This window comes from Chanos chanos, chromosome 2, assembly GCF_902362185.1.
Source record: "Chanos chanos chromosome 2, fChaCha1.1, whole genome shotgun sequence".
Taxonomy (NCBI): Eukaryota; Metazoa; Chordata; class Actinopteri; order Gonorynchiformes; family Chanidae; genus Chanos; species Chanos chanos.
This window is the reverse complement of record NC_044496.1, coordinates 49,003,875-49,030,330: the sequence shown is the minus strand read 5'-3', so window position 1 is coordinate 49,030,330 and position 26,456 is coordinate 49,003,875. Positions and strand designations below refer to the sequence as shown.

The 26,456-nt window shown below is 38.8% G+C and overlaps 7 protein-coding genes across 10 annotated transcripts; 6 read left to right on the top strand and 1 right to left on the bottom strand.

Moving 5' to 3' along the window:
• LOC115805706 (high choriolytic enzyme 1-like) lies at window positions 1-1,430 on the bottom strand. The gene is made up of 7 exons (XM_030766373.1): window positions 1,362-1,430; window positions 1,179-1,257; window positions 935-1,075; window positions 727-844; window positions 433-611; window positions 247-328; window positions 1-136 (listed from the first exon to the last, which is right to left on the bottom strand). The coding sequence occupies exons 1-7, from the start codon at window positions 1,428-1,430 to the stop codon at window positions 1-3; spliced, it is 804 nt and encodes a 267-aa protein (XP_030622233.1).
• A 774-nt stretch (window positions 1,431-2,204) lies between these two features.
• On the top strand, window positions 2,205-3,653 carry LOC115805708 (high choriolytic enzyme 1-like). Of its 4 annotated transcripts, none has more exons than XM_030766377.1 (7): window positions 2,205-2,264; window positions 2,363-2,423; window positions 2,573-2,719; window positions 2,810-2,927; window positions 3,043-3,221; window positions 3,326-3,407; window positions 3,518-3,653. In XM_030766377.1, the coding sequence occupies exons 1-7, from the start codon at window positions 2,205-2,207 to the stop codon at window positions 3,651-3,653; spliced, it is 783 nt and encodes a 260-aa protein (XP_030622237.1). The 4 variants fall into 4 exon arrangements, with proteins under 4 accessions (XP_030622237.1, XP_030622236.1, XP_030622235.1 ...); XM_030766376.1 differs by having other exon boundaries at window positions 2,205-2,276; window positions 2,360-2,423; XM_030766375.1 differs by having other exon boundaries at window positions 2,205-2,276; window positions 2,357-2,423.
• A 3,334-nt stretch (window positions 3,654-6,987) lies between these two features.
• LOC115828564 (high choriolytic enzyme 1-like) lies at window positions 6,988-8,405 on the top strand. The gene is made up of 7 exons (XM_030792594.1): window positions 6,988-7,062; window positions 7,161-7,227; window positions 7,331-7,471; window positions 7,562-7,679; window positions 7,795-7,973; window positions 8,078-8,159; window positions 8,270-8,405. Exons 1-7 carry the CDS (start codon window positions 6,988-6,990, stop codon window positions 8,403-8,405), a joined length of 798 nt encoding a protein of 265 aa, XP_030648454.1.
• Window positions 8,406-11,116: 2,711 nt separating this feature from the next.
• Window positions 11,117-12,534, top strand: LOC115828421 (high choriolytic enzyme 1-like). Its single transcript, XM_030792397.1, has 7 exons — window positions 11,117-11,191; window positions 11,290-11,356; window positions 11,460-11,600; window positions 11,691-11,808; window positions 11,924-12,102; window positions 12,207-12,288; window positions 12,399-12,534. Exons 1-7 carry the CDS (start codon window positions 11,117-11,119, stop codon window positions 12,532-12,534), a joined length of 798 nt encoding a protein of 265 aa, XP_030648257.1.
• A 2,711-nt stretch (window positions 12,535-15,245) lies between these two features.
• Window positions 15,246-16,663, top strand: LOC115828411 (high choriolytic enzyme 1-like). The gene is made up of 7 exons (XM_030792386.1): window positions 15,246-15,320; window positions 15,419-15,485; window positions 15,589-15,729; window positions 15,820-15,937; window positions 16,053-16,231; window positions 16,336-16,417; window positions 16,528-16,663. The coding sequence occupies exons 1-7, from the start codon at window positions 15,246-15,248 to the stop codon at window positions 16,661-16,663; spliced, it is 798 nt and encodes a 265-aa protein (XP_030648246.1).
• Window positions 16,664-19,374: 2,711 nt separating this feature from the next.
• LOC115828545 (high choriolytic enzyme 1-like) lies at window positions 19,375-20,792 on the top strand. Its single transcript, XM_030792571.1, has 7 exons — window positions 19,375-19,449; window positions 19,548-19,614; window positions 19,718-19,858; window positions 19,949-20,066; window positions 20,182-20,360; window positions 20,465-20,546; window positions 20,657-20,792. Exons 1-7 carry the CDS (start codon window positions 19,375-19,377, stop codon window positions 20,790-20,792), a joined length of 798 nt encoding a protein of 265 aa, XP_030648431.1.
• A 2,711-nt stretch (window positions 20,793-23,503) lies between these two features.
• On the top strand, window positions 23,504-24,921 carry LOC115828473 (high choriolytic enzyme 1-like). The gene is made up of 7 exons (XM_030792469.1): window positions 23,504-23,578; window positions 23,677-23,743; window positions 23,847-23,987; window positions 24,078-24,195; window positions 24,311-24,489; window positions 24,594-24,675; window positions 24,786-24,921. The coding sequence occupies exons 1-7, from the start codon at window positions 23,504-23,506 to the stop codon at window positions 24,919-24,921; spliced, it is 798 nt and encodes a 265-aa protein (XP_030648329.1).
• The last annotated feature ends 1,535 nt before the right edge of the window (window positions 24,922-26,456 follow it).

The window sequence follows — 26,456 nt, the reverse complement described above, 5'->3', positions numbered from 1 at the left end:
TTACTCACAGCAGCCATACAGAAGATTGATCCTCTGAATGTCAATGTCGGACAAACCCTGCCTTTGTCCAATTTGCACAGATGCATCAGGAATAGGAGTGATGGTTTCCACTCCATACTGAACGGCAAAAGCAGTTCTAGAGGGCAAAGGTTTACAATAGCACGAGAGTCACATTGTACAAACTGGGCACTGATCATTCATGGTGTACAATATGGCATCAGTATCTTAGCTCCGGCCTTTTCTTACCTTCCATAATGCATAATGGAGGAGTAGTCATAGGGAGTGTACAGATTATTGGTGTTTTGTTTGTAGAAGTTGTAAATCATTGCTGTGGGAAAGCAACTTAAAGTTAATGCCAGCATTTAATATGAAATGTATGTTTCCCAGCACATGTTACACCGCATATTTGTAGGGTTTAAATAGGCTCCTCACATGGGGAGATGTAGTCCCAGTTGATCCTGACATACTGGTCGCGGTCGCTCCTGGTTTGCTCGTGGTAGAAACCCAGAGCGTGGTTGATCTCATGCTGAACGATGCCATGGTAAACACAGCCCTGCCTGTTAAGAGAAAGCACCTGCATACCTCCTGTTCTGCCTAGAGATGAGAAGCACCTGAGAGGAGAGACAACACAATGTATTAAAATGCTTGAATTACGACAAGTGTGAGTTTGAAATTACATTTGTTGACCAAATAAGCAAATTCCAGCATTGATTTAACTGGCCTCACCCATCTCTGTTCTCAATGCTGATGTAGTCATACTGAGATGAAAGTGGAACAAAGCGAATGCAGGTTGTTCTGTGGAACGCTGCCATGGCATTGTCAATTATCAGCTTATCATAATAGGCTGTGAAGAAAGAGGACACGTTTTTGGATTTAATAACTTCAACACAGTTCATGAGAGCTATCTGTTACACACAGAGGACTAATCACTTACAGAAGTCACTGCTCAGTATGTAAGGCACCTCTACTATTCCATTAGAGGACTTCCTCCACAAGCAGTAGTTGTTCCAGCAATTCAGGGCATTCCTGGTTCTTGGTACAACCAGATCTCCCTCTACCAACAATTCAGTGGATGCTTTTGGGACAAGATAAAACCAATTACTCTATACTTCAGTGCACCAAGATTCAATAAGAGGCATAAACACATTATATACATGACCACCGGGAATTAGACAGACCATTGTTTGAGTCCAGAATCCTTGTTGTGATGTCAACAGTTTCAGGTTCCTCTAGAAGAAAGTTGTCATTCTCATTTTCCTGCAGGAATAAGGGAATCAAATCCACAGATAAAATGACTCATTTTAGATACCCTATTATGGGAGAAACTCAAACTCTGCTTTCTTGCATAGAACAACTCTTACCATGAGATGAACGGCCTGAGAGAGGCCCATCAGCAGCACTAGAAGAGACAGAGAAGCTCTGAGATCCATGTTGTTTCAGTGTATGGAGATGCTTGAGATGACTCCTTCAATGTCTGAGTGCTTTCATATCTGGCCTTATATACAGCTCTTTGCAGGTGTGTCTGCATTTAAGATTCTAACACCAAACCATAATCCCTGTCAACAGTAATCTCTCAGCATTAGGATCTGGTCGTCTCACCCACTAAACCAACAAAGTGCGTCGTAAAATACTTGACATCAGATTTTTACGATAAATTTCATTTTGGTTTTACATTTTATTCTGCTACTGCTTCTCAGCATTCATTCATAATGAAAGTTTAAAAAGAGTTTTTGATATATCCTGGGAAAACAGTAAACCATTGACCACATTGACATGTTCACAACACCCAAAACCTCAGACTGCATATGACAGACATCAGAATGTATATGACAATTGTTCTATTCACTGGATATATTCAAATACCCAAAGTTCAAATACCTGTCAGGATATGGGAAGTTAAACCTGTTCATTGCTTATTACTGGGTGACATTCTCCAGTGTTCTTCCTGCACACTAACAGTGCATCTGTGAAAAAGCATTAAAAGGTTTGTTTTAGAACAATGGTAGCATTTCATGAATTTCATTCTTTGTTGGTTTTTAAGGTGAGGTTTCACATCCCTCCCTCCAAATGTTTTGGATTACGTTCGTTTATGGGAACCTGAAGTTCAGACACACCTGAGTAACAATTTATAAAAGCCCAAGTATGAAAGCGCTCAGACACCCATTGAAGGAGCTAGCCTGAGTATCTCCACATACTGAACCAACATGGACCTCAGAACTTCTGTTTTCACTATAGTACTGCTGCTCTGGGGCTTTTCCAAGGCTGTTCCTATCATGGTAAGAGCCCATCCATTCAGCACTTGATTTCTAGATTGTGACATCTTTAACTATGGGTTGATTTCTATGTTTTATTCCAGCAGGAGGGCAGAGCAGACAACTCAGACACTGTGGATATCACAACTAGGATTATGAGCTCAAACAATGGTAAATGAGAGTTTTTTGTTTGCTTGTTTGTTTGTTTGTTTTTTGTTTGTTTTATTTTTGTTCTTTTGTTTTTCACTACATCATTTTCATTCTTCTACTCTATGGCTCTGATGGATCTATTCTTCCTTTACTGAATCTTTTCCCAAAAGCATCCAGTGAATTGTTGATTGAGGGTGATCTGGTTGTACCAAGAACCAGGAATGCCCTGATCTGCTGGAACAACAACAACAACTGCTTGTGGAAGAAGTCCTCGAATGGAATAGTAGAGGTGCCTTACACACTGAGCAGTGACTTCTGTAAGTGATTAGTCCTCTGTGTGTGACAGATAGTTCTCATGAACTATGCTGAAGTTATTAAATCCAAAAACATGTACGCTTTCTTCACAGCCTATGACGATAAGCTGATAATTGACAATGCCATGGCAACGTTCAACAAAAAAACCTGCATTCGCTTTGTTCCACATTCATCTCAGTATGACTACATCAGTATTGAGAACAGATATGGGTGAGGCCAAATAAATCAATGCTGGAATTTGCTTATTTGGTAAACAAATGTAATTTCAAATTCACAGCTGTCGTAATTCAAGCATTTTAATACATTGTGTTGTCTCTCCTCTCAGGTGCTTCTCACCTGTAGGCAAGACAGGAGGGAAACAGGTGGTATCTCTTAACAGGCAGGGCTGTGTTTACCATGGCATCGTTCAGCATGAGCTCAACCACGCTCTGGGTTTTTACCATGAGCAAACCAGGAGGGACCGCGACCATTATGTCAGGATCAACTGGGACAACATTTCCCCATGTGAGAAACTTGTTTGGACTGTATAGATATGCCGAGTAACATATGCTGAAAAACATGCATTTCATATTAAATGTTGGCAGTAACTTTAAGTTGCTTTCCCACAGCAATGACTTACAACTTTTCCAAACGAAACACCAATACTCTCAACACTCCGTATGACTACTCCTCCATTATGCATTATGGAAGGTAAGAAAAGGCCAGAACTAAGATACTGATGCCATATTGTACACCATGAATGATCAGTGCCCAGTTTGTACAATGTGACTCTCGTGCTATTGTAAACCTTTGCCCTCTAGAACTGCTTTTGCCATTCAGTATGGAGTGGAAACCATCACTCCTATTCCTGATGCATCTGTGCAAATTGGACAAGGACAGGATTTATCTGACATCGACATTCAGAGGATCAATCTTCTGTATGGCTGCTGTGAGTAACTGCTACCAACACATCTCATAACAACTTTGACTTCAACTGTGTTTTGCTATTTCTAGACCATGTATGATTACCAACAATATACAGTGTCTAAGATGTTTTGGTTGCCTTCTCTGTAACTTGAACTCTCACACATTCCTATCTGTACTTAATCAACATGTCATTCTCTTTACAGAGATGCAGAACTGAAGAAAACACAGACTTGTCTCAATTCCAGTCCATTAGACAGAGAAATCACCCTGGGAAAGTTGTCATGCTGTCATCTTAATGTCAGGTCATTGCTGTCTTGTGTTTTTGGCATGTAATACTATGTTTATGTTGTACTGATTTAGCATTTTAATGTGTGTGGTGTTGACCAGATGTACTAAAAAATAAAATCCTTAACCAACTACATGTCTGATTGGTTTTGATAGAGTTTTTAAAGATGTGCTGTAAGTGGTATCTTAAACATTTGTTTGATATTCTATTGTCACTCTTCCATACAGTTTCTTTGGAACCAAATGTACTTTCACCACACACACACACACACACACACACACACACAAAATCCTGAAAAGAAGCACATATGATTCGGGAATCATACGCCAGTGAATAAAAAACGTTTCATGAAAATGTATGACATTAATAGGATTTGTATAAACCAGTGCACTGTGTTTGTGAACATAATATTGTAATTATACAAATTATAAACGAAGTGGTTAAGTAAATGAGTGTGATTAGCAACATTCGTGAAAACACCCCCCACGAAGTATGGATATCTACATGTGTTGTTGAAATCCTAAAATTTAGGATCCCCAGAGGTAGTTTTCTTCCCACTCATCCATACAAACAAAAGCTGCCAATGTGGAAAATGGACAAACAGTACGTATGTAAACCTACACCTAAGAGTAGCCAGTCTACAATGAATCCCACCTTGTCAAGCATTTGTATTATATATGTGTATGATTTTCACTCTCTGCCACAGTCTCATCTGAAACATATTCGGCACTGTCATGCAACACAGATGAGACCTTTTCTCACAAGTTGCAATTAGACATGTCTCCGAGTTCACAGTGTCTAAGATGACCCTCCATCAGAAAGAATAAAATGACAGCTTGTGCTGGAGTGGGCAGAAATGCATCTTAATCAGTTGTCTCAATATGGACACAGGAGACTAAGATGAAACAGCTCTCTTCATATGAGTTTATCTGCAACTTTATATTGGAAACTGTAAAACAACAGGTCATGGCCAGTTCTGCTATTACCTACTCATTTATTGTTAAGGAAGAGAATGGTATTTTATATAAATGTATTTTCAGGATCTGTCACTAACAAAACCATGTAGAGTCATGTTTTATTTGTAACTACTTCATATTCTAGTCCTAATCATAGTCATGGTATTTACTGATGCTTTGAATTTTTGAAAACCCATATTTCTAGTTTTAACAACAGAAGTCTAAGGGGTTGCAATAAGCAGGATAGTCAGACACTAGCCCAAGATATGAACATACATCAGAATGTATTCACCACCACTAGTGCCAAAGAGAAGACCTGAAAATGTTCCCTCATGAGAACTTCTGCTTTCTTTGACAAGAGGCAACGCCAATATCCTCTTCTTTTCCTCAATAGTCTCAATAAATCTGAACTTCATTCATTGTTTTATAGCTATGTTCTTTTCCATTTTCAAAGCATATCATGCTAATATTGTGTTGAAATGGCATGAAATATGTAACGTGTGTACACATGATGCAGTGTGGCCTATATTGTCACTTATGAGACCTTCTGTGCTGTTCTGAAGTCAAATAGAAATGACTAAGATTTTGAGTGGGCCATTTGTCTAGAACACAGAGTAAATTCACCCTTTTTGACATCTGGACACATAAAAGCTCAGTGGATGTCTTCGATCTCACAATGTAATAATCTTACAGTCGACCCAGATAAAGTTCTATTTTAAACATGCCTGCGGCTTTGTACCAAGAGTGCGGTGAAATCTGATATTGCCAGCTGTTGACCTTTGCAACACTTTTTGAGATCTGTTAAATCAATGAGAACTAGGGGTACTTTTGTTTTTCTAACAATACCATTTTGGCTAACTTTGATTGTGGCTGATCATGGATTATGTTCGGTGCTTTTCAGGCTGCTGACGTATTTTCATAACAAAACCATTGGCAATGGTGTAGCAAAACTTCATGTACAACACAAAAGTTTGGAAATTTAATCGATGGAAGAGGCTACAGTTGTGCTAATTAGCGACTCATTAAAAATCATTAAATTAGCATTTGTAGCGCATATTAAACGGTCTTCATATAATAAACCATGGTTCGTTTTCACTGTTTTACTCTCCAAGTGCTATCATACTTGGGTTTTAACAGAATGTTTCACAGGTGGATTTGAACACAGGGTTCTGACACTTCATAGTAATCTCCTTGTACAAAAAAAAAACATTTGGAGGGAGGGACCTGCAAACGTTCCTGAAAGACCAACAGAGTTTGAATCTCATTCTAATCCATTTACTGTCCTCAAAAACAACCTTTTGATGCCTCTTTACACATGTGTTAATAGTATGTAGGACAAATTATGTCACGCTGTGCTAAGTAATCAATCTATGTTACTTCTCCTGTTCTGGCCATTGTTTGAGCTTTGATTGAATGATAGAGCCAGTGGATGTAATTATTATTCTAACTGTTGGAATAATAATTACATTCACCAGCTATATCATTCAGTAAAAGACAGGATGACAGGCATACGCTGACAGGCTGAAAAAAAAATAAAATCTCGGACTATGTTATGTTAGAATCTAAGATAATGTAGCCCAAGATCTTAGTTTTTTCAGCCTGTCAGTATATTCAGGTTTCCAGACCTTTTGCTCAAAGTATATACAAAAGGTATTTTACCATCACTGACTACATGAAACTACTGTTGGCTTAATTCCAACGTTTCCAAATGTCAGCCCTCTACTGTTCATTTAAGTCTTTTACATAGACTGAATTCTATCTGTAGCAAACATCTCGACCAACACAAATCGTTATGTGACATTGTGGATTTAACAGCATTTAAACATGGATCACTATCATGTAATAAAGAGCATTTTTTATAATTTTACATGTAATGTCAAGACCCACACTTTGCCGAAAGGCAAAGACGAATAATACAGAAGTAGTTTAACATTTTGTTGATTTAGGGGGTGACGTTAACAGACCCTCCCGCTAAGAGATTCTTGTAGGAAAGGATTAGTGGTCAGTGACAGAATCCTGTACTGGGACACACCGTTGTATATAAGCCCAGGTTTGACAGCTCCCAGACACTGAGAGCAACAGCGCAGGAGTCCTCTCAAGCATCTTCACGCACTGAAACAACATGGATCTCAGAGTTTCTCTGTCTCTTCTAGGGCTGCTGATGGGCCTCTCTCAGGCCATTGATCTCATGGTGAGAGTTGATCTACTCAAGAAATCTAAGTCTGAGTTTCTCCCCTAATATGAGTCATTTTAACTGTGGATTTGATTCCCTTATTCCTGCAGGAGAATGAGAAGGACAACTTTCTTCTAGAGGAACCTGAAACTGTTGACATCACAACAAGGATTCTGGACTCAAACAATGGTCTGTCTAATTCCCGGTGGTCATGTATATAATGTGTTTATGCCTCTTATTGAATCTTGGTGCACTGAAGTATAGAGTAATTGGTTTTATCTTGTCCCAAAAGCATCCACTGAATTGTTGGTAGAGGGAGATCTGGTTGTACCAAGAACCAGGAATGCCCTGAATTGCTGGAACAACTACTGCTTGTGGAGGAAGTCCTCTAATGGAATAGTAGAGGTGCCTTACATACTGAGCAGTGACTTCTGTAAGTGATTAGTCCTCTGTGTGTAACAGATAGCTCTCATGAACTGTGTTGAAGTTATTAAATCCAAAAACGTGTCCTCTTTCTTCACAGCCTATTATGATAAGCTGATAATTGACAATGCCATGGCAGCGTTCCACAGAACAACCTGCATTCGCTTTGTTCCACTTTCATCTCAGTATGACTACATCAGCATTGAGAACAGAGATGGGTGAGGCCAGTTAAATCAATGCTGGAATTTGCTTATTTGGTCAACAAATGTAATTTCAAACTCACACTTGTCGTAATTCAAGCATTTTAATACATTGTGTTGTCTCTCCTCTCAGGTGCTTCTCATCTCTAGGCAGAACAGGAGGTATGCAGGTGCTTTCTCTTAACAGGCAGGGCTGTGTTTACCATGGCATCGTTCAGCATGAGATCAACCACGCTCTGGGTTTCTACCACGAGCAAACCAGGAGCGACCGCGACCAGTATGTCAGGATCAACTGGGACTACATCTCCCCATGTGAGGAGCCTATTTAAACCCTACAAATATGCGGTGTAACATGTGCTGGGAAACATACATTTCATATTAAATGCTGGCATTAACTTTAAGTTGCTTTCCCACAGCAATGATTTACAACTTCTACAAACAAAACACCAATAATCTGTACACTCCCTATGACTACTCCTCCATTATGCATTATGGAAGGTAAGAAAAGGCCGGAGCTAAGATACTGATGCCATATTGTACACCATGAATGATCAGTGCCCAGTTTGTACAATGTGACTCTCGTGCTATTGTAAACCTTTGCCCTCTAGAACTGCTTTTGCCGTTCAGTATGGAGTGGAAACCATCACTCCTATTCCTGATGCATCTGTGCAAATTGGACAAAGGCAGGGTTTGTCCGACATTGACATTCAGAGGATCAATCTTCTGTATGGCTGCTGTGAGTAACTGCCACCAACACATTCCACTAACAACTTTGACTTCAACTTTGTTTTACTATTCTTAGAAAATATATGCTTACCAACAATATACAGTGTCTAAGATGTTTTGGTTGCCTTCTCTGTAACCTGATCTCATTCACTTGTAGCTGTACTTAATCAACATGTCCTTCTATTTACAGAGATGCAGAACTGAAGAAAATACTGACTTGTTGCCATTCCAGTCCATTAGACAGAGAAATCACCCTGCGAAAGTTGTCACGCTGTCATCTTAATGTCAGATCAACGCAGTCTTGTGTTTTGGATGTGTAATACTGTGTTAATGTTGTATCGATTGAGCATTTTAAATTATGTGGTGATGACCAGATATACTGAAAAATAAATTCCTTTACCATCTACACTTGACTGGTTTTGATTGATAGGGTATATTTTCTGATGTAACTTAAAGCTGTGCTGTAAGTGATATCTTTAACATTTATTTGCTGTTATATTCACTCTTCCATACAGCAACTGTGGAACCAAATGTACTTTTGCGACATAAGATATCCTGAAAAGAGGCACATATGGTTCTAGAATCATAGGCCACAAGGCAATAAGGAAAGTTTTATTAAAATACTTGACAATAAAGTAACTTCTATAAGCCAGTGCACTGTGTTTGTGAACGTAATATTACATGAGAATGAATAATGAAACAACTCTCTCCATACGAGTTTCTCTGCAACGTTATACTGGGAACTGTAAAACATCAAGTTATGGCCAGTTTTCCTATTACCTAATCATTTATTGTTATGGAAGAGAGTGGTATTTTATATAGATGGATTTTCAAGATCTGTCACTATTATCATCGTTTCAGGAGTGCTACGTAGAGAAGTGTTGTTCCAAACTACTTCACATTCTAGTTCTCACCACAGTTATGTTGCTTACTGACATATTAGATTTTTGAAAACCAATTCTTCTCGCTTTAACAACACAAAATGTAAAGGGGACAATAAAAAGGACAGTCAGACCCTGGCCCAAGATTTAAATACATGAGAATGTATTCACTACCAGTGATGCCAAAGAAAAGTCCTCAAAATGTTCCTTCATGCAAACTTCTTATCTCACTGAGAAATGGCAGAATTAGTCTCCTCTTCCTTTTCTTAATATTTGTAACACATTTTGAGCTTCATTCATTCTTTTATGTCTATGTTCTTTTCTACTTTCAAGGCATATCATGCTAATATTGTGTCATTTTAAATTAGCATGAATTATATGTGGTTCATACGTGTACACATGACACAATGTGTGTTACACTGTCACTTATAGTACTCTTCGGAGCTAATCTTAAACCAGATAGAAATTACAAATATTTTGACTGGGACATTTGTTTGGAACACAAAGTAAATTCCCCCATTTTGACCTCTGGAACCATATAAACTCAAAAAATGTCTTACATCTCACACTGTAGAAATCTCACAGTCAAACCAAGGGTGGTGTGAAATCTGATGTTTCCAGCTGTTGACCTTTGCACCACTTGTTGAAATCTGTTAATTAGAAGAGAACTGGGGATCCTTTTGCTTTACTGGTAGCGCCACTGTGACTAACCCTGATAATGAGTGATCATAGATTACTTTCAGCATTTTTAGGCTACTGCGGTATTTTCAAAACTAAACTATTGGCAATGGAGTAGCAAAACTTCATGTACAACACAACAGCTTGGACATTAAATCAATAGAAATAGCTACAGTTATGCCGATTAGTGACTCAGTCACTGACTAACATGAAGTTAGCTGACATCAAGTAAGAACCTGAAAACCAAGTGCTCCTAAGAAAGTGGTCAACAAAGAATAATTAAAGCACACTTGTGGCATGTATTAAACAGTCTTCCAATAAAACCCATGGCTTATTTTCACTGTTTTACTCTCCAAGTGTGGTCATGTTTGGACTTCAACAGAACATCACAAAGGTGGGCTTGAACACAGGATTCTGTCACTTCGTAGTAATCTCTCTTGACCAAAAAACATTTGGAGGGAGGGACCTGCAACCGCACCTGTAAGTCCAACAGAGCATGAATCTCATGCTAATCCTTTCACTGTCCTCAAGAAAACTTTCTGATGCCTCTTCAAACGTGGTTTACTAGTATGCAGGACCAATTATATCACACTGTGCTAAGTGGTCAATCTATGTTCCTTCTCCTGTTCTGGCCATCATTTTAGCTTTAATTGAGTCATACAGTGGTACATTGAGTGGAATTATTTCTCTCACGTTATGTGGTCTGAACTTTTTGAATTTCTTTTTTTCAACCTGGCAGTGTATTCAGGTTTTCAGACCTTTTGCACCAAATACACAAAAATGTATTTTACTATTACCGGCTATGTAAAACTATTGTAGGCTATGATTTAAATACAGTGTTTTTTCAAACATCAACCCTTCAGTGTTCATAGTGGTAACCACACATAGGTCATTACCATGTAATAAAGTCCATTTCTTTACAGTTTTACATTTCATGGCGCCAAGACCCAAAGACAAATAAATTATACAGTAGTTTAGAAGTTTGTTGATTTAGTAGGTGCCATTAACAGACCCTCCCGCTAAGAGATTCTTGTAGGGAAGGATTAGTGGTCAGTGACAGAATCCTGTACTGGGACACACTGTTGTATATAAGCCCAGGTTTGAAAGCTCCCAGACACTGAGAGCAACAGCGCAGGAGTCCTCTCAAGCATCTTCACGCACTGAAACAACATGGATCTCAGAGTTTCTCTGTCTCTTCTAGGGCTGCTGATGGGCCTCTCTCAGGCCGTTCATCTCATGGTGAGAGTTGATCTACTCAAGAAATCTAAGTCTGAGTTTCTCCCCTAATATGAGTCATTTTAACTGTGGATTTGATTCCCTTATTCCTGCAGGAGAATGAGAAGGACAACTTTCTTCTAGAGGAACCTGAAACTGTTGACATCACGACAAGGATTCTGGACTCAAACAATGGTCTGTCTAATTCCCGGTGGTCATGTATATAATGTGTTTATGCCTCTTATTGAATCTTGGTGCACTGAAGTATAGAGTAATTGGTTTTATCTTGTCCCAAAAGCATCCACTGAATTGTTGGTAGAGGGAGATCTGGTTGTACCAAGAACCAGGAATGCCCTGAATTGCTGGAACAACTACTGCTTGTGGAGGAAGTCCTCTAATGGAATAGTAGAGGTGCCTTACATACTGAGCAGTGACTTCTGTAAGTGATTAGTCCTCTGTGTGTAACAGATAGCTCTCATGAACTGTGTTGAAGTTATTAAATCCAAAAACGTGTCCTCTTTCTTCACAGCCTATTATGATAAGCTGATAATTGACAATGCCATGGCAGCGTTCCACAGAACAACCTGCATTCGCTTTGTTCCACTTTCATCTCAGTATGACTACATCAGCATTGAGAACAGAGATGGGTGAGGCCAGTTAAATCAATGCTGGAATTTGCTTATTTGGTCAACAAATGTAATTTCAAACTCACACTTGTCGTAATTCAAGCATTTTAATACATTGTGTTGTCTCTCCTCTCAGGTGCTTCTCATCTCTAGGCAGAACAGGAGGTATGCAGGTGCTTTCTCTTAACAGGCAGGGCTGTGTTTACCATGGCATCGTTCAGCATGAGATCAACCACGCTCTGGGTTTCTACCACGAGCAAACCAGGAGCGACCGCGACCAGTATGTCAGGATCAACTGGGACTACATCTCCCCATGTGAGGAGCCTATTTAAACCCTACAAATATGCGGTGTAACATGTGCTGGGAAACATACATTTCATATTAAATGCTGGCATTAACTTTAAGTTGCTTTCCCACAGCAATGATTTACAACTTCTACAAACAAAACACCAATAATCTGTACACTCCCTATGACTACTCCTCCATTATGCATTATGGAAGGTAAGAAAAGGCCGGAGCTAAGATACTGATGCCATATTGTACACCATGAATGATCAGTGCCCAGTTTGTACAATGTGACTCTCGTGCTATTGTAAACCTTTGCCCTCTAGAACTGCTTTTGCCGTTCAGTATGGAGTGGAAACCATCACTCCTATTCCTGATGCATCTGTGCAAATTGGACAAAGGCAGGGTTTGTCCGACATTGACATTCAGAGGATCAATCTTCTGTATGGCTGCTGTGAGTAACTGCCACCAACACATTCCACTAACAACTTTGACTTCAACTTTGTTTTACTATTCTTAGAAAATATATGCTTACCAACAATATACAGTGTCTAAGATGTTTTGGTTGCCTTCTCTGTAACCTGATCTCATTCACTTGTAGCTGTACTTAATCAACATGTCCTTCTATTTACAGAGATGCAGAACTGAAGAAAATACTGACTTGTTGCCATTCCAGTCCATTAGACAGAGAAATCACCCTGCGAAAGTTGTCACGCTGTCATCTTAATGTCAGATCAACGCAGTCTTGTGTTTTGGATGTGTAATACTGTGTTAATGTTGTATCGATTGAGCATTTTAAATTATGTGGTGATGACCAGATATACTGAAAAATAAATTCCTTTACCATCTACACTTGACTGGTTTTGATTGATAGGGTATATTTTCTGATGTAACTTAAAGCTGTGCTGTAAGTGATATCTTTAACATTTATTTGCTGTTATATTCACTCTTCCATACAGCAACTGTGGAACCAAATGTACTTTTGCGACATAAGATATCCTGAAAAGAGGCACATATGGTTCTAGAATCATAGGCCACAAGGCAATAAGGAAAGTTTTATTAAAATACTTGACAATAAAGTAACTTCTATAAGCCAGTGCACTGTGTTTGTGAACGTAATATTACATGAGAATGAATAATGAAACAACTCTCTCCATACGAGTTTCTCTGCAACGTTATACTGGGAACTGTAAAACATCAAGTTATGGCCAGTTTTCCTATTACCTAATCATTTATTGTTATGGAAGAGAGTGGTATTTTATATAGATGGATTTTCAAGATCTGTCACTATTATCATCGTTTCAGGAGTGCTACGTAGAGAAGTGTTGTTCCAAACTACTTCACATTCTAGTTCTCACCACAGTTATGTTGCTTACTGACATATTAGATTTTTGAAAACCAATTCTTCTCGCTTTAACAACACAAAATGTAAAGGGGACAATAAAAAGGACAGTCAGACCCTGGCCCAAGATTTAAATACATGAGAATGTATTCACTACCAGTGATGCCAAAGAAAAGTCCTCAAAATGTTCCTTCATGCAAACTTCTTATCTCACTGAGAAATGGCAGAATTAGTCTCCTCTTCCTTTTCTTAATATTTGTAACACATTTTGAGCTTCATTCATTCTTTTATGTCTATGTTCTTTTCTACTTTCAAGGCATATCATGCTAATATTGTGTCATTTTAAATTAGCATGAATTATATGTGGTTCATACGTGTACACATGACACAATGTGTGTTACACTGTCACTTATAGTACTCTTCGGAGCTAATCTTAAACCAGATAGAAATTACAAATATTTTGACTGGGACATTTGTTTGGAACACAAAGTAAATTCCCCCATTTTGACCTCTGGAACCATATAAACTCAAAAAATGTCTTACATCTCACACTGTAGAAATCTCACAGTCAAACCAAGGGTGGTGTGAAATCTGATGTTTCCAGCTGTTGACCTTTGCACCACTTGTTGAAATCTGTTAATTAGAAGAGAACTGGGGATCCTTTTGCTTTACTGGTAGCGCCACTGTGACTAACCCTGATAATGAGTGATCATAGATTACTTTCAGCATTTTTAGGCTACTGCGGTATTTTCAAAACTAAACTATTGGCAATGGAGTAGCAAAACTTCATGTACAACACAACAGCTTGGACATTAAATCAATAGAAATAGCTACAGTTATGCCGATTAGTGACTCAGTCACTGACTAACATGAAGTTAGCTGACATCAAGTAAGAACCTGAAAACCAAGTGCTCCTAAGAAAGTGGTCAACAAAGAATAATTAAAGCACACTTGTGGCATGTATTAAACAGTCTTCCAATAAAACCCATGGCTTATTTTCACTGTTTTACTCTCCAAGTGTGGTCATGTTTGGACTTCAACAGAACATCACAAAGGTGGGCTTGAACACAGGATTCTGTCACTTCGTAGTAATCTCTCTTGACCAAAAAACATTTGGAGGGAGGGACCTGCAACCGCACCTGTAAGTCCAACAGAGCATGAATCTCATGCTAATCCTTTCACTGTCCTCAAGAAAACTTTCTGATGCCTCTTCAAACGTGGTTTACTAGTATGCAGGACCAATTATATCACACTGTGCTAAGTGGTCAATCTATGTTCCTTCTCCTGTTCTGGCCATCATTTTAGCTTTAATTGAGTCATACAGTGGTACATTGAGTGGAATTATTTCTCTCACGTTATGTGGTCTGAACTTTTTGAATTTCTTTTTTTCAACCTGGCAGTGTATTCAGGTTTTCAGACCTTTTGCACCAAATACACAAAAATGTATTTTACTATTACCGGCTATGTAAAACTATTGTAGGCTATGATTTAAATACAGTGTTTTTTCAAACATCAACCCTTCAGTGTTCATAGTGGTAACCACACATAGGTCATTACCATGTAATAAAGTCCATTTCTTTACAGTTTTACATTTCATGGCGCCAAGACCCAAAGACAAATAAATTATACAGTAGTTTAGAAGTTTGTTGATTTAGTAGGTGCCATTAACAGACCCTCCCGCTAAGAGATTCTTGTAGGGAAGGATTAGTGGTCAGTGACAGAATCCTGTACTGGGACACACTGTTGTATATAAGCCCAGGTTTGAAAGCTCCCAGACACTGAGAGCAACAGCGCAGGAGTCCTCTCAAGCATCTTCACGCACTGAAACAACATGGATCTCAGAGTTTCTCTGTCTCTTCTAGGGCTGCTGATGGGCCTCTCTCAGGCCGTTCATCTCATGGTGAGAGTTGATCTACTCAAGAAATCTAAGTCTGAGTTTCTCCCCTAATATGAGTCATTTTAACTGTGGATTTGATTCCCTTATTCCTGCAGGAGAATGAGAAGGACAACTTTCTTCTAGAGGAACCTGAAACTGTTGACATCACGACAAGGATTCTGGACTCAAACAATGGTCTGTCTAATTCCCGGTGGTCATGTATATAATGTGTTTATGCCTCTTATTGAATCTTGGTGCACTGAAGTATAGAGTAATTGGTTTTATCTTGTCCCAAAAGCATCCACTGAATTGTTGGTAGAGGGAGATCTGGTTGTACCAAGAACCAGGAATGCCCTGAATTGCTGGAACAACTACTGCTTGTGGAGGAAGTCCTCTAATGGAATAGTAGAGGTGCCTTACATACTGAGCAGTGACTTCTGTAAGTGATTAGTCCTCTGTGTGTAACAGATAGCTCTCATGAACTGTGTTGAAGTTATTAAATCCAAAAACGTGTCCTCTTTCTTCACAGCCTATTATGATAAGCTGATAATTGACAATGCCATGGCAGCGTTCCACAGAACAACCTGCATTCGCTTTGTTCCACTTTCATCTCAGTATGACTACATCAGCATTGAGAACAGAGATGGGTGAGGCCAGTTAAATCAATGCTGGAATTTGCTTATTTGGTCAACAAATGTAATTTCAAACTCACACTTGTCGTAATTCAAGCATTTTAATACATTGTGTTGTCTCTCCTCTCAGGTGCTTCTCATCTCTAGGCAGAACAGGAGGTATGCAGGTGCTTTCTCTTAACAGGCAGGGCTGTGTTTACCATGGCATCGTTCAGCATGAGATCAACCACGCTCTGGGTTTCTACCACGAGCAAACCAGGAGCGACCGCGACCAGTATGTCAGGATCAACTGGGACTACATCTCCCCATGTGAGGAGCCTATTTAAACCCTACAAATATGCGGTGTAACATGTGCTGGGAAACATACATTTCATATTAAATGCTGGCATTAACTTTAAGTTGCTTTCCCACAGCAATGATTTACAACTTCTACAAACAAAACACCAATAATCTGTACACTCCCTATGACTACTCCTCCATTATGCATTATGGAAGGTAAGAAAAGGCCGGAGCTAAGATACTGATGCCATATTGTACACCATGAATGATCAGTGCCCAGTTTGTACAATGTGACTCTCGTGCTATTGTAAACCTTTGCCCTCTAGAACTGCTTTTGCCGTTCAGTATGGAGTGGAAACCATCACTCCTATTCCTGATGCATCTGTGCAAATTGGACAAAGGCAGGGTTTGTCCGACATTGACATTCAGAGGATCAATCTTCTGTATGGCTGCTGTGAGTAACTGCCACCAACACATTCCACTAACAACTTTGACTTCAACTTTGTTTTACTATTCTTAGAAAATATATGCTTACCAACAATATACAGTGTCTAAGATGTTTTGGTTGCCTTCTCTGTAACCTGATCTCATTCACTTGTAGCTGTACTTAATCAACATGTCCTTCTATTTACAGAGATGCAGAACTGAAGAAAATACTGACTTGTTGCCATTCCAGTCCATTAGACAGAGAAATCACCCTGCGAAAGTTGTCACGCTGTCATCTTAATGTCAGATCAACGCAGTCTTGTGTTTTGGATGTGTAATACTGTGTTAATGTTGTATCGATTGAGCATTTTAAATTATGTGGTGATGACCAGATATACTGAAAAATAAATTCCTTTACCATCTACACTTGACTGGTTTTGATTGATAGGGTATATTTTCTGATGTAACTTAAAGCTGTGCTGTAAGTGATATCTTTAACATTTATTTGCTGTTATATTCACTCTTCCATACAGCAACTGTGGAACCAAATGTACTTTTGCGACATAAGATATCCTGAAAAGAGGCACATATGGTTCTAGAATCATAGGCCACAAGGCAATAAGGAAAGTTTTATTAAAATACTTGACAATAAAGTAACTTCTATAAGCCAGTGCACTGTGTTTGTGAACGTAATATTACATGAGAATGAATAATGAAACAACTCTCTCCATACGAGTTTCTCTGCAACGTTATACTGGGAACTGTAAAACATCAAGTTATGGCCAGTTTTCCTATTACCTAATCATTTATTGTTATGGAAGAGAGTGGTATTTTATATAGATGGATTTTCAAGATCTGTCACTATTATCATCGTTTCAGGAGTGCTACGTAGAGAAGTGTTGTTCCAAACTACTTCACATTCTAGTTCTCACCACAGTTATGTTGCTTACTGACATATTAGATTTTTGAAAACCAATTCTTCTCGCTTTAACAACACAAAATGTAAAGGGGACAATAAAAAGGACAGTCAGACCCTGGCCCAAGATTTAAATACATGAGAATGTATTCACTACCAGTGATGCCAAAGAAAAGTCCTCAAAATGTTCCTTCATGCAAACTTCTTATCTCACTGAGAAATGGCAGAATTAGTCTCCTCTTCCTTTTCTTAATATTTGTAACACATTTTGAGCTTCATTCATTCTTTTATGTCTATGTTCTTTTCTACTTTCAAGGCATATCATGCTAATATTGTGTCATTTTAAATTAGCATGAATTATATGTGGTTCATACGTGTACACATGACACAATGTGTGTTACACTGTCACTTATAGTACTCTTCGGAGCTAATCTTAAACCAGATAGAAATTACAAATATTTTGACTGGGACATTTGTTTGGAACACAAAGTAAATTCCCCCATTTTGACCTCTGGAACCATATAAACTCAAAAAATGTCTTACATCTCACACTGTAGAAATCTCACAGTCAAACCAAGGGTGGTGTGAAATCTGATGTTTCCAGCTGTTGACCTTTGCACCACTTGTTGAAATCTGTTAATTAGAAGAGAACTGGGGATCCTTTTGCTTTACTGGTAGCGCCACTGTGACTAACCCTGATAATGAGTGATCATAGATTACTTTCAGCATTTTTAGGCTACTGCGGTATTTTCAAAACTAAACTATTGGCAATGGAGTAGCAAAACTTCATGTACAACACAACAGCTTGGACATTAAATCAATAGAAATAGCTACAGTTATGCCGATTAGTGACTCAGTCACTGACTAACATGAAGTTAGCTGACATCAAGTAAGAACCTGAAAACCAAGTGCTCCTAAGAAAGTGGTCAACAAAGAATAATTAAAGCACACTTGTGGCATGTATTAAACAGTCTTCCAATAAAACCCATGGCTTATTTTCACTGTTTTACTCTCCAAGTGTGGTCATGTTTGGACTTCAACAGAACATCACAAAGGTGGGCTTGAACACAGGATTCTGTCACTTCGTAGTAATCTCTCTTGACCAAAAAACATTTGGAGGGAGGGACCTGCAACCGCACCTGTAAGTCCAACAGAGCATGAATCTCATGCTAATCCTTTCACTGTCCTCAAGAAAACTTTCTGATGCCTCTTCAAACGTGGTTTACTAGTATGCAGGACCAATTATATCACACTGTGCTAAGTGGTCAATCTATGTTCCTTCTCCTGTTCTGGCCATCATTTTAGCTTTAATTGAGTCATACAGTGGTACATTGAGTGGAATTATTTCTCTCACGTTATGTGGTCTGAACTTTTTGAATTTCTTTTTTTCAACCTGGCAGTGTATTCAGGTTTTCAGACCTTTTGCACCAAATACACAAAAATGTATTTTACTATTACCGGCTATGTAAAACTATTGTAGGCTATGATTTAAATACAGTGTTTTTTCAAACATCAACCCTTCAGTGTTCATAGTGGTAACCACACATAGGTCATTACCATGTAATAAAGTCCATTTCTTTACAGTTTTACATTTCATGGCGCCAAGACCCAAAGACAAATAAATTATACAGTAGTTTAGAAGTTTGTTGATTTAGTAGGTGCCATTAACAGACCCTCCCGCTAAGAGATTCTTGTAGGGAAGGATTAGTGGTCAGTGACAGAATCCTGTACTGGGACACACTGTTGTATATAAGCCCAGGTTTGAAAGCTCCCAGACACTGAGAGCAACAGCGCAGGAGTCCTCTCAAGCATCTTCACGCACTGAAACAACATGGATCTCAGAGCTTCTCTGTCTCTTCTAGTGCTGCTGATGGGCCTCTCTCAGGCCGTTCATCTCATGGTGAGAGTTGATCTACTCAAGAAATCTAAGTCTGAGTTTCTCCCCTAATATGAGTCATTTTAACTGTGGATTTGATTCCCTTATTCCTGTAGGAGAATGAGAAGGACAACTTTCTTCTAGAGGAACCTGAAACTGTTGACATCACGACAAGGATTCTGGACTCAAACAATGGTCTGTCTAATTCCCGGTGGTCATGTATATAATGTGTTTATGCCTCTTATTGAATCTTGGTGCACTGAAGTATAGAGTAATTGGTTTTATCTTGTCCCAAAAGCATCCACTGAATTGTTGGTAGAGGGAGATCTGATTGTACCAAGAACCAGGAATGCCCTGAATTGCTGGAACAACTACTGCTTGTGGAGGAAGTCCTCTAATGGAATAGTAGAGGTGCCTTACATACTGAGCAGTGACTTCTGTAAGTGATTAGTCCTCTGTGTGTAACAGATAGCTCTCATGAACTGTGTTGAAGTTATTAAATCCAAAAACGTGTCCTCTTTCTTCACAGCCTATTATGATAAGCTGATAATTGACAATGCCATGGCAGCGTTCCACAGAACAACCTGCATTCGCTTTGTTCCACTTTCATCTCAGTATGACTACATCAGCATTGAGAACAGAGATGGGTGAGGCCAGTTAAATCAATGCTGGAATTTGCTTATTTGGTCAACAAATGTAATTTCAAACTCACACTTGTCGTAATTCAAGCATTTTAATACATTGTGTTGTCTCTCCTCTCAGGTGCTTCTCATCTCTAGGCAGAACAGGAGGTATGCAGGTGCTTTCTCTTAACAGGCAGGGCTGTGTTTACCATGGCATCGTTCAGCATGAGATCAACCACGCTCTGGGTTTCTACCACGAGCAAACCAGGAGCGACCGCGACCAGTATGTCAGGATCAACTGGGACTACATCTCCCCATGTGAGGAGCCTATTTAAACCCTACAAATATGCGGTGTAACATGTGCTGGGAAACATACATTTCATATTAAATGCTGGCATTAACTTTAAGTTGCTTTCCCACAGCAATGATTTACAACTTCTACAAACAAAACACCAATAATCTGTACACTCCCTATGACTACTCCTCCATTATGCATTATGGAAGGTAAGAAAAGGCCGGAGCTAAGATACTGATGCCATATTGTACACCATGAATGATCAGTGCCCAGTTTGTACAATGTGACTCTCGTGCTATTGTAAACCTTTGCCCTCTAGAACTGCTTTTGCCGTTCAGTATGGAGTGGAAACCATCACTCCTATTCCTGATGCATCTGTGCAAATTGGACAAAGGCAGGGTTTGTCCGACATTGACATTCAGAGGATCAATCTTCTGTATGGCTGCTGTGAGTAACTGCCACCAACACATTCCACTAACAACTTTGACTTCAACTTTGTTTTACTATTCTTAGAAAATATATGCTTACCAACAATATACAGTGTCTAAGATGTTTTGGTTGCCTTCTCTGTAACCTGATCTCATTCACTTGTAGCTGTACTTAATCAACATGTCCTTCTATTTACAGAGATGCAGAACTGAAGAAAATACTGACTTGTTGCCATTCCAGTCCATTAGACAGAGAAATCACCCTGCGAAAGTTGTCACGCTGTCATCTTAATGTCAGATCAACGCAGTCTTGTGTTTTGGATGTGTAATACTGTGTTAATGTTGTATCGATTGAGCATTTTAAATTATGTGGTGATGACCAGATATACTGAAAAATAAATTCCTTTACCATCTACACTTGACTGGTTTTGATTGATAGGGTATATTTTCTGATGTAACTTAAAGCTGTGCTGTAAGTGATATCTTTAACATTTATTTGCTGTTATATTCACTCTTCCATACAGCAACTGTGGAACCAAATGTACTTTTGCGACATAAGATATCCTGAAAAGAGGCACATATGGTTCTAGAATCATAGGCCACAAGGCAATAAGGAAAGTTTTATTAAAATACTTGACAATAAAGTAACTTCTATAAGCCAGTGCACTGTGTTTGTGAACGTAATATTACATGAGAATGAATAATGAAACAACTCTCTCCATACGAGTTTCTCTGCAACGTTATACTGGGAACTGTAAAACATCAAGTTATGGCCAGTTTTCCTATTACCTAATCATTTATTGTTATGGAAGAGAGTGGTATTTTATATAGATGGATTTTCAAGATCTGTCACTATTATCATCGTTTCAGGAGTGCTACGTAGAGAAGTGTTGTTCCAAACTACTTCACATTCTAGTTCTCACCACAGTTATGTTGCTTACTGACATATTAGATTTTTGAAAACCAATTCTTCTCGCTTTAACAACACAAAATGTAAAGGGGACAATAAAAAGGACAGTCAGACCCTGGCCCAAGATTTAAATACATGAGAATGTATTCACTACCAGTGATGCCAAAGAAAAGTCCTCAAAATGTTCCTTCATGCAAACTTCTTATCTCACTGAGAAATGGCAGAATTAGTCTCCTCTTCCTTTTCTTAATATTTGTAACACATTTTGAGCTTCATTCATTCTTTTATGTCTATGTTCTTTTCTACTTTCAAGGCATATCATGCTAATATTGTGTCATTTTAAATTAGCATGAATTATATGTGGTTCATACGTGTACACATGACACAATGTGTGTTACACTGTCACTTATAGTACTCTTCGGAGCTAATCTTAAACCAGATAGAAATTACAAATATTTTGACTGGGACATTTGTTTGGAACACAAAGTAAATTCCCCCATTTTGACCTCTGGAACCATATAAACTCAAAAAATGTCTTACATCTCACACTGTAGAAATCTCACAGTCAAACCAAGGGTGGTGTGAAATCTGATGTTTCCAGCTGTTGACCTTTGCACCACTTGTTGAAATCTGTTCATTAGAAGAGAACTGGGGATCCTTTTGCTTTACTGGTAGCGCCACTGTGACTAACCCTGATAATGAGTGATCATAGATTACTTTCAGCATTTTTAGGCTACTGCGGTATTTTCAAAACTAAACTATTGGCAATGGAGTAGCAAAACTTCATGTACAACACAACAGCTTGGACATTAAATCAATAGAAATAGCTACAGTTATGCCGATTAGTGACTCAGTCACTGACTAACATGAAGTTAGCTGACATCAAGTAAGAACCTGAAAACCAAGTGCTCCTAAGAAAGTGGTCAACAAAGAATAATTAAAGCACACTTGTGGCATGTATTAAACAGTCTTCCAATAAAACCCATGGCTTATTTTCACTGTTTTACTCTCCAAGTGTGGTCATGTTTGGACTTCAACAGAACATCACAAAGGTGGGCTTGAACACAGGATTCTGTCACTTCGTAGTAATCTCTCTTGACCAAAAAACATTTGGAGGGAGGGACCTGCAACCGCACCTGTAAGTCCAACAGAGCATGAATCTCATGCTAATCCTTTCACTGTCCTCAAGAAAACTTTCTGATGCCTCTTCAAACGTGGTTTACTAGTATGCAGGACCAATTATATCACACTGTGCTAAGTGGTCAATCTATGTTCCTTCTCCTGTTCTGGCCATCATTTTAGCTTTAATTGAGTCATACAGTGGTACATTGAGTGGAATTATTTCTCTCACGTTATGTGGTCTGAACTTTTTGAATTTCTTTTTTTCAACCTGGCAGTGTATTCAGGTTTTCAGACCTTTTGCACCAAATACACAAAAATGTATTTTACTATTACCGGCTATGTAAAACTATTGTAGGCTATGATTTAAATACAGTGTTTTTTCAAACATCAACCCTTCAGTGTGCATAGTGGTAACCACACATAGGTCATTACCATGTAATAAAGTCCATTTCTTTACAGTTTTACATTTCATGGCGCCAAGACCCAAAGACAAATAAATTATACAGTAGTTTAGAAGTTTGTTGATTTAGCAGGTGCCATTAACAGACCCTCCCGCTAAGAGATTCTTGTAGGGAAGGATTAGTGGTCAGTGACAGAATCCTGTACTGGGACACACTGTTGTATATAAGCCCAGGTTTGAAAGCTCCCAGACACTGAGAGCAACAGCGCAGGAGTCCTCTCAAGCATCTTCACGCACTGAAACAACATGGATCTCAGAGCTTCTCTGTCTCTTCTAGTGCTGCTGATGGGCCTCTCTCAGGCCGTTCATCTCATGGTGAGAGTTGATCTACTCAAGAAATCTAAGTCTGAGTTTCTCCCCTAATATGAGTCATTTTAACTGTGGATTTGATTCCCTTATTCCTGTAGGAGAATGAGAAGGACAACTTTCTTCTAGAGGAACCTGAAACTGTTGACATCACGACAAGGATTCTGGACTCAAACAATGGTCTGTCTAATTCCCGGTGGTCATGTATATAATGTGTTTATGCCTCTTATTGAATCTTGGTGCACTGAAGTATAGAGTAATTGGTTTTATCTTGTCCCAAAAGCATCCACTGAATTGTTGGTAGAGGGAGATCTGGTTGTACCAAGAACCAGGAATGCCCTGAATTGCTGGAACAACTACTGCTTGTGGAGGAAGTCCTCTAATGGAATAGTAGAGGTGCCTTACATACTGAGCAGTGACTTCTGTAAGTGATTAGTCCTCTGTGTGTAACAGATAGTTCTCATGAACTGTGTTGAAGTTATTAAATCCAAAAACGTGTCCTCTTTCTTCACAGCCTATTATGATAAGCTGATAATTGACAATGCCATGGCAGCGTTCCACAGTACAACCTGCATTCGCTTTGTTCCACTTTCATCTCAGTATGACTACATCAGCATTGAGAACAGAGATGGGTGAGGCCAGTTAAATCAATGCTGGAATTTGCTTATTTGGTCAACAAATGTAATTTCAAACTCACACTTGTCGTAATTCAAGCATTTTAATACATTGTGTTGTCTCTCCTCTCAGGTGCTTCTCATCTCTAGGCAGAACAGGAGGTATGCAGGTGCTTTCTCTTAACAGGCAGGGCTGTGTTTACCATGGCATCGTTCAGCATGAGATCAACCACGCTCTGGGTTTCTACCACGAGCAAACCAGGAGCGACCGCGACCAGTATGTCAGGATCAACTGGGACTACATCTCCCCATGTGAGGAGCCTATTTAAACCCTACAAATATGCGGTGTAACATGTGCTGGGAAACATACATTTCATATTAAATGCTGGCATTAACTTTAAGTTGCTTTCCCACAGCAATGATTTACAACTTCTACAAACAAAACACCAATAATCTGTACACTCCCTATGACTACTCCTCCATTATGCATTATGGAAGGTAAGAAAAGGCCGGAGCTAAGATACTGATGCCATATTGTACACCATGAATGATCAGTGCCCAGTTTGTACAATGTGACTCTCGTGCTATTGTAAACCTTTGCCCTCTAGAACTGCTTTTGCCGTTCAGTATGGAGTGGAAACCATCACTCCTATTCCTGATGCATCTGTGCAAATTGGACAAAGGCAGGGTTTGTCCGACATTGACATTCAGAGGATCAATCTTCTGTATGGCTGCTGTGAGTAACTGCCACCAACACATTCCACTAACAACTTTGACTTCAACTTTGTTTTACTATTCTTAGAAAATATATGCTTACCAACAATATACAGTGTCTAAGATGTTTTGGTTGCCTTCTCTGTAACCTGATCTCATTCACTTGTAGCTGTACTTAATCAACATGTCCTTCTATTTACAGAGATGCAGAACTGAAGAAAATACTGACTTGTTGCCATTCCAGTCCATTAGACAGAGAAATCACCCTGCGAAAGTTGTCACGCTGTCATCTTAATGTCAGATCAACGCAGTCTTGTGTTTTGGATGTGTAATACTGTGTTAATGTTGTATCGATTGAGCATTTTAAATTATGTGGTGATGACCAGATATACTGAAAAATAAATTCCTTTACCATCTACACTTGACTGGTTTTGATTGATAGGGTATATTTTCTGATGTAACTTAAAGCTGTGCTGTAAGTGATATCTTTAACATTTATTTGCTGTTATATTCACTCTTCCATACAGCAACTGTGGAACCAAATGTACTTTTGCGACATAAGATATCCTGAAAAGAGGCACATATGGTTCTAGAATCATAGGCCACAAGGCAATAAGGAAAGTTTTATTAAAATACTTGACAATAAAGTAACTTCTATAAGCCAGTGCACTGTGTTTGTGAACGTAATATTACATGAGAATGAATAATGAAACAACTCTCTCCATACGAGTTTCTCTGCAACGTTATACTGGGAACTGTAAAACATCAAGTTATGGCCAGTTTTCCTATTACCTAATCATTTATTGTTATGGAAGAGAGTGGTATTTTATATAGATGGATTTTCAAGATCTGTCACTATTATCATCGTTTCAGGAGTGCTACGTAGAGAAGTGTTGTTCCAAACTACTTCACATTCTAGTTCTCACCACAGTTATGTTGCTTACTGACATATTAGATTTTTGAAAACCAATTCTTCTCGCTTTAACAACACAAAATGTAAAGGGGACAATATAAAGGACAGTCAGACCCTGGCCCAAGATTTAAATACATGAGAATGTATTCACTACCAGTGATGCCAAAGAAAAGTCCTCAAAATGTTCCTTCATGCAAACTTCTTATCTCACTGAGAAATGGCAGAATTAGTCTCCTCTTCCTTTTCTTAATATTTGTAACACATTTTGAGCTTCATTCATTCTTTTATGTCTATGTTCTTTTCTACTTTCAAGGCATATCATGCTAATATTGTGTCATTTTAAATTAGCATGAATTATATGTGGTTCATACGTGTACACATGACACAATGTGTGTTACACTGTCACTTATAGTACTCTTCGGAGCTAATCTTAAACCAGATAGAAATTACAAATATTTTGACTGGGACATTTGTTTGGAACACAAAGCAAATTCCCCCATTTTGACCTCTGGAACCATATAAACTCAAAAAATGTCTTACATCTCACACTGTAGAAATCTCACAGTCAAACCAAGGGTGGTGTGAAATCTGATGTTTCCAGCTGTTGACCTTTGCACCACTTGTTGAAATCTGTTAATTAGAAGAGAACTGG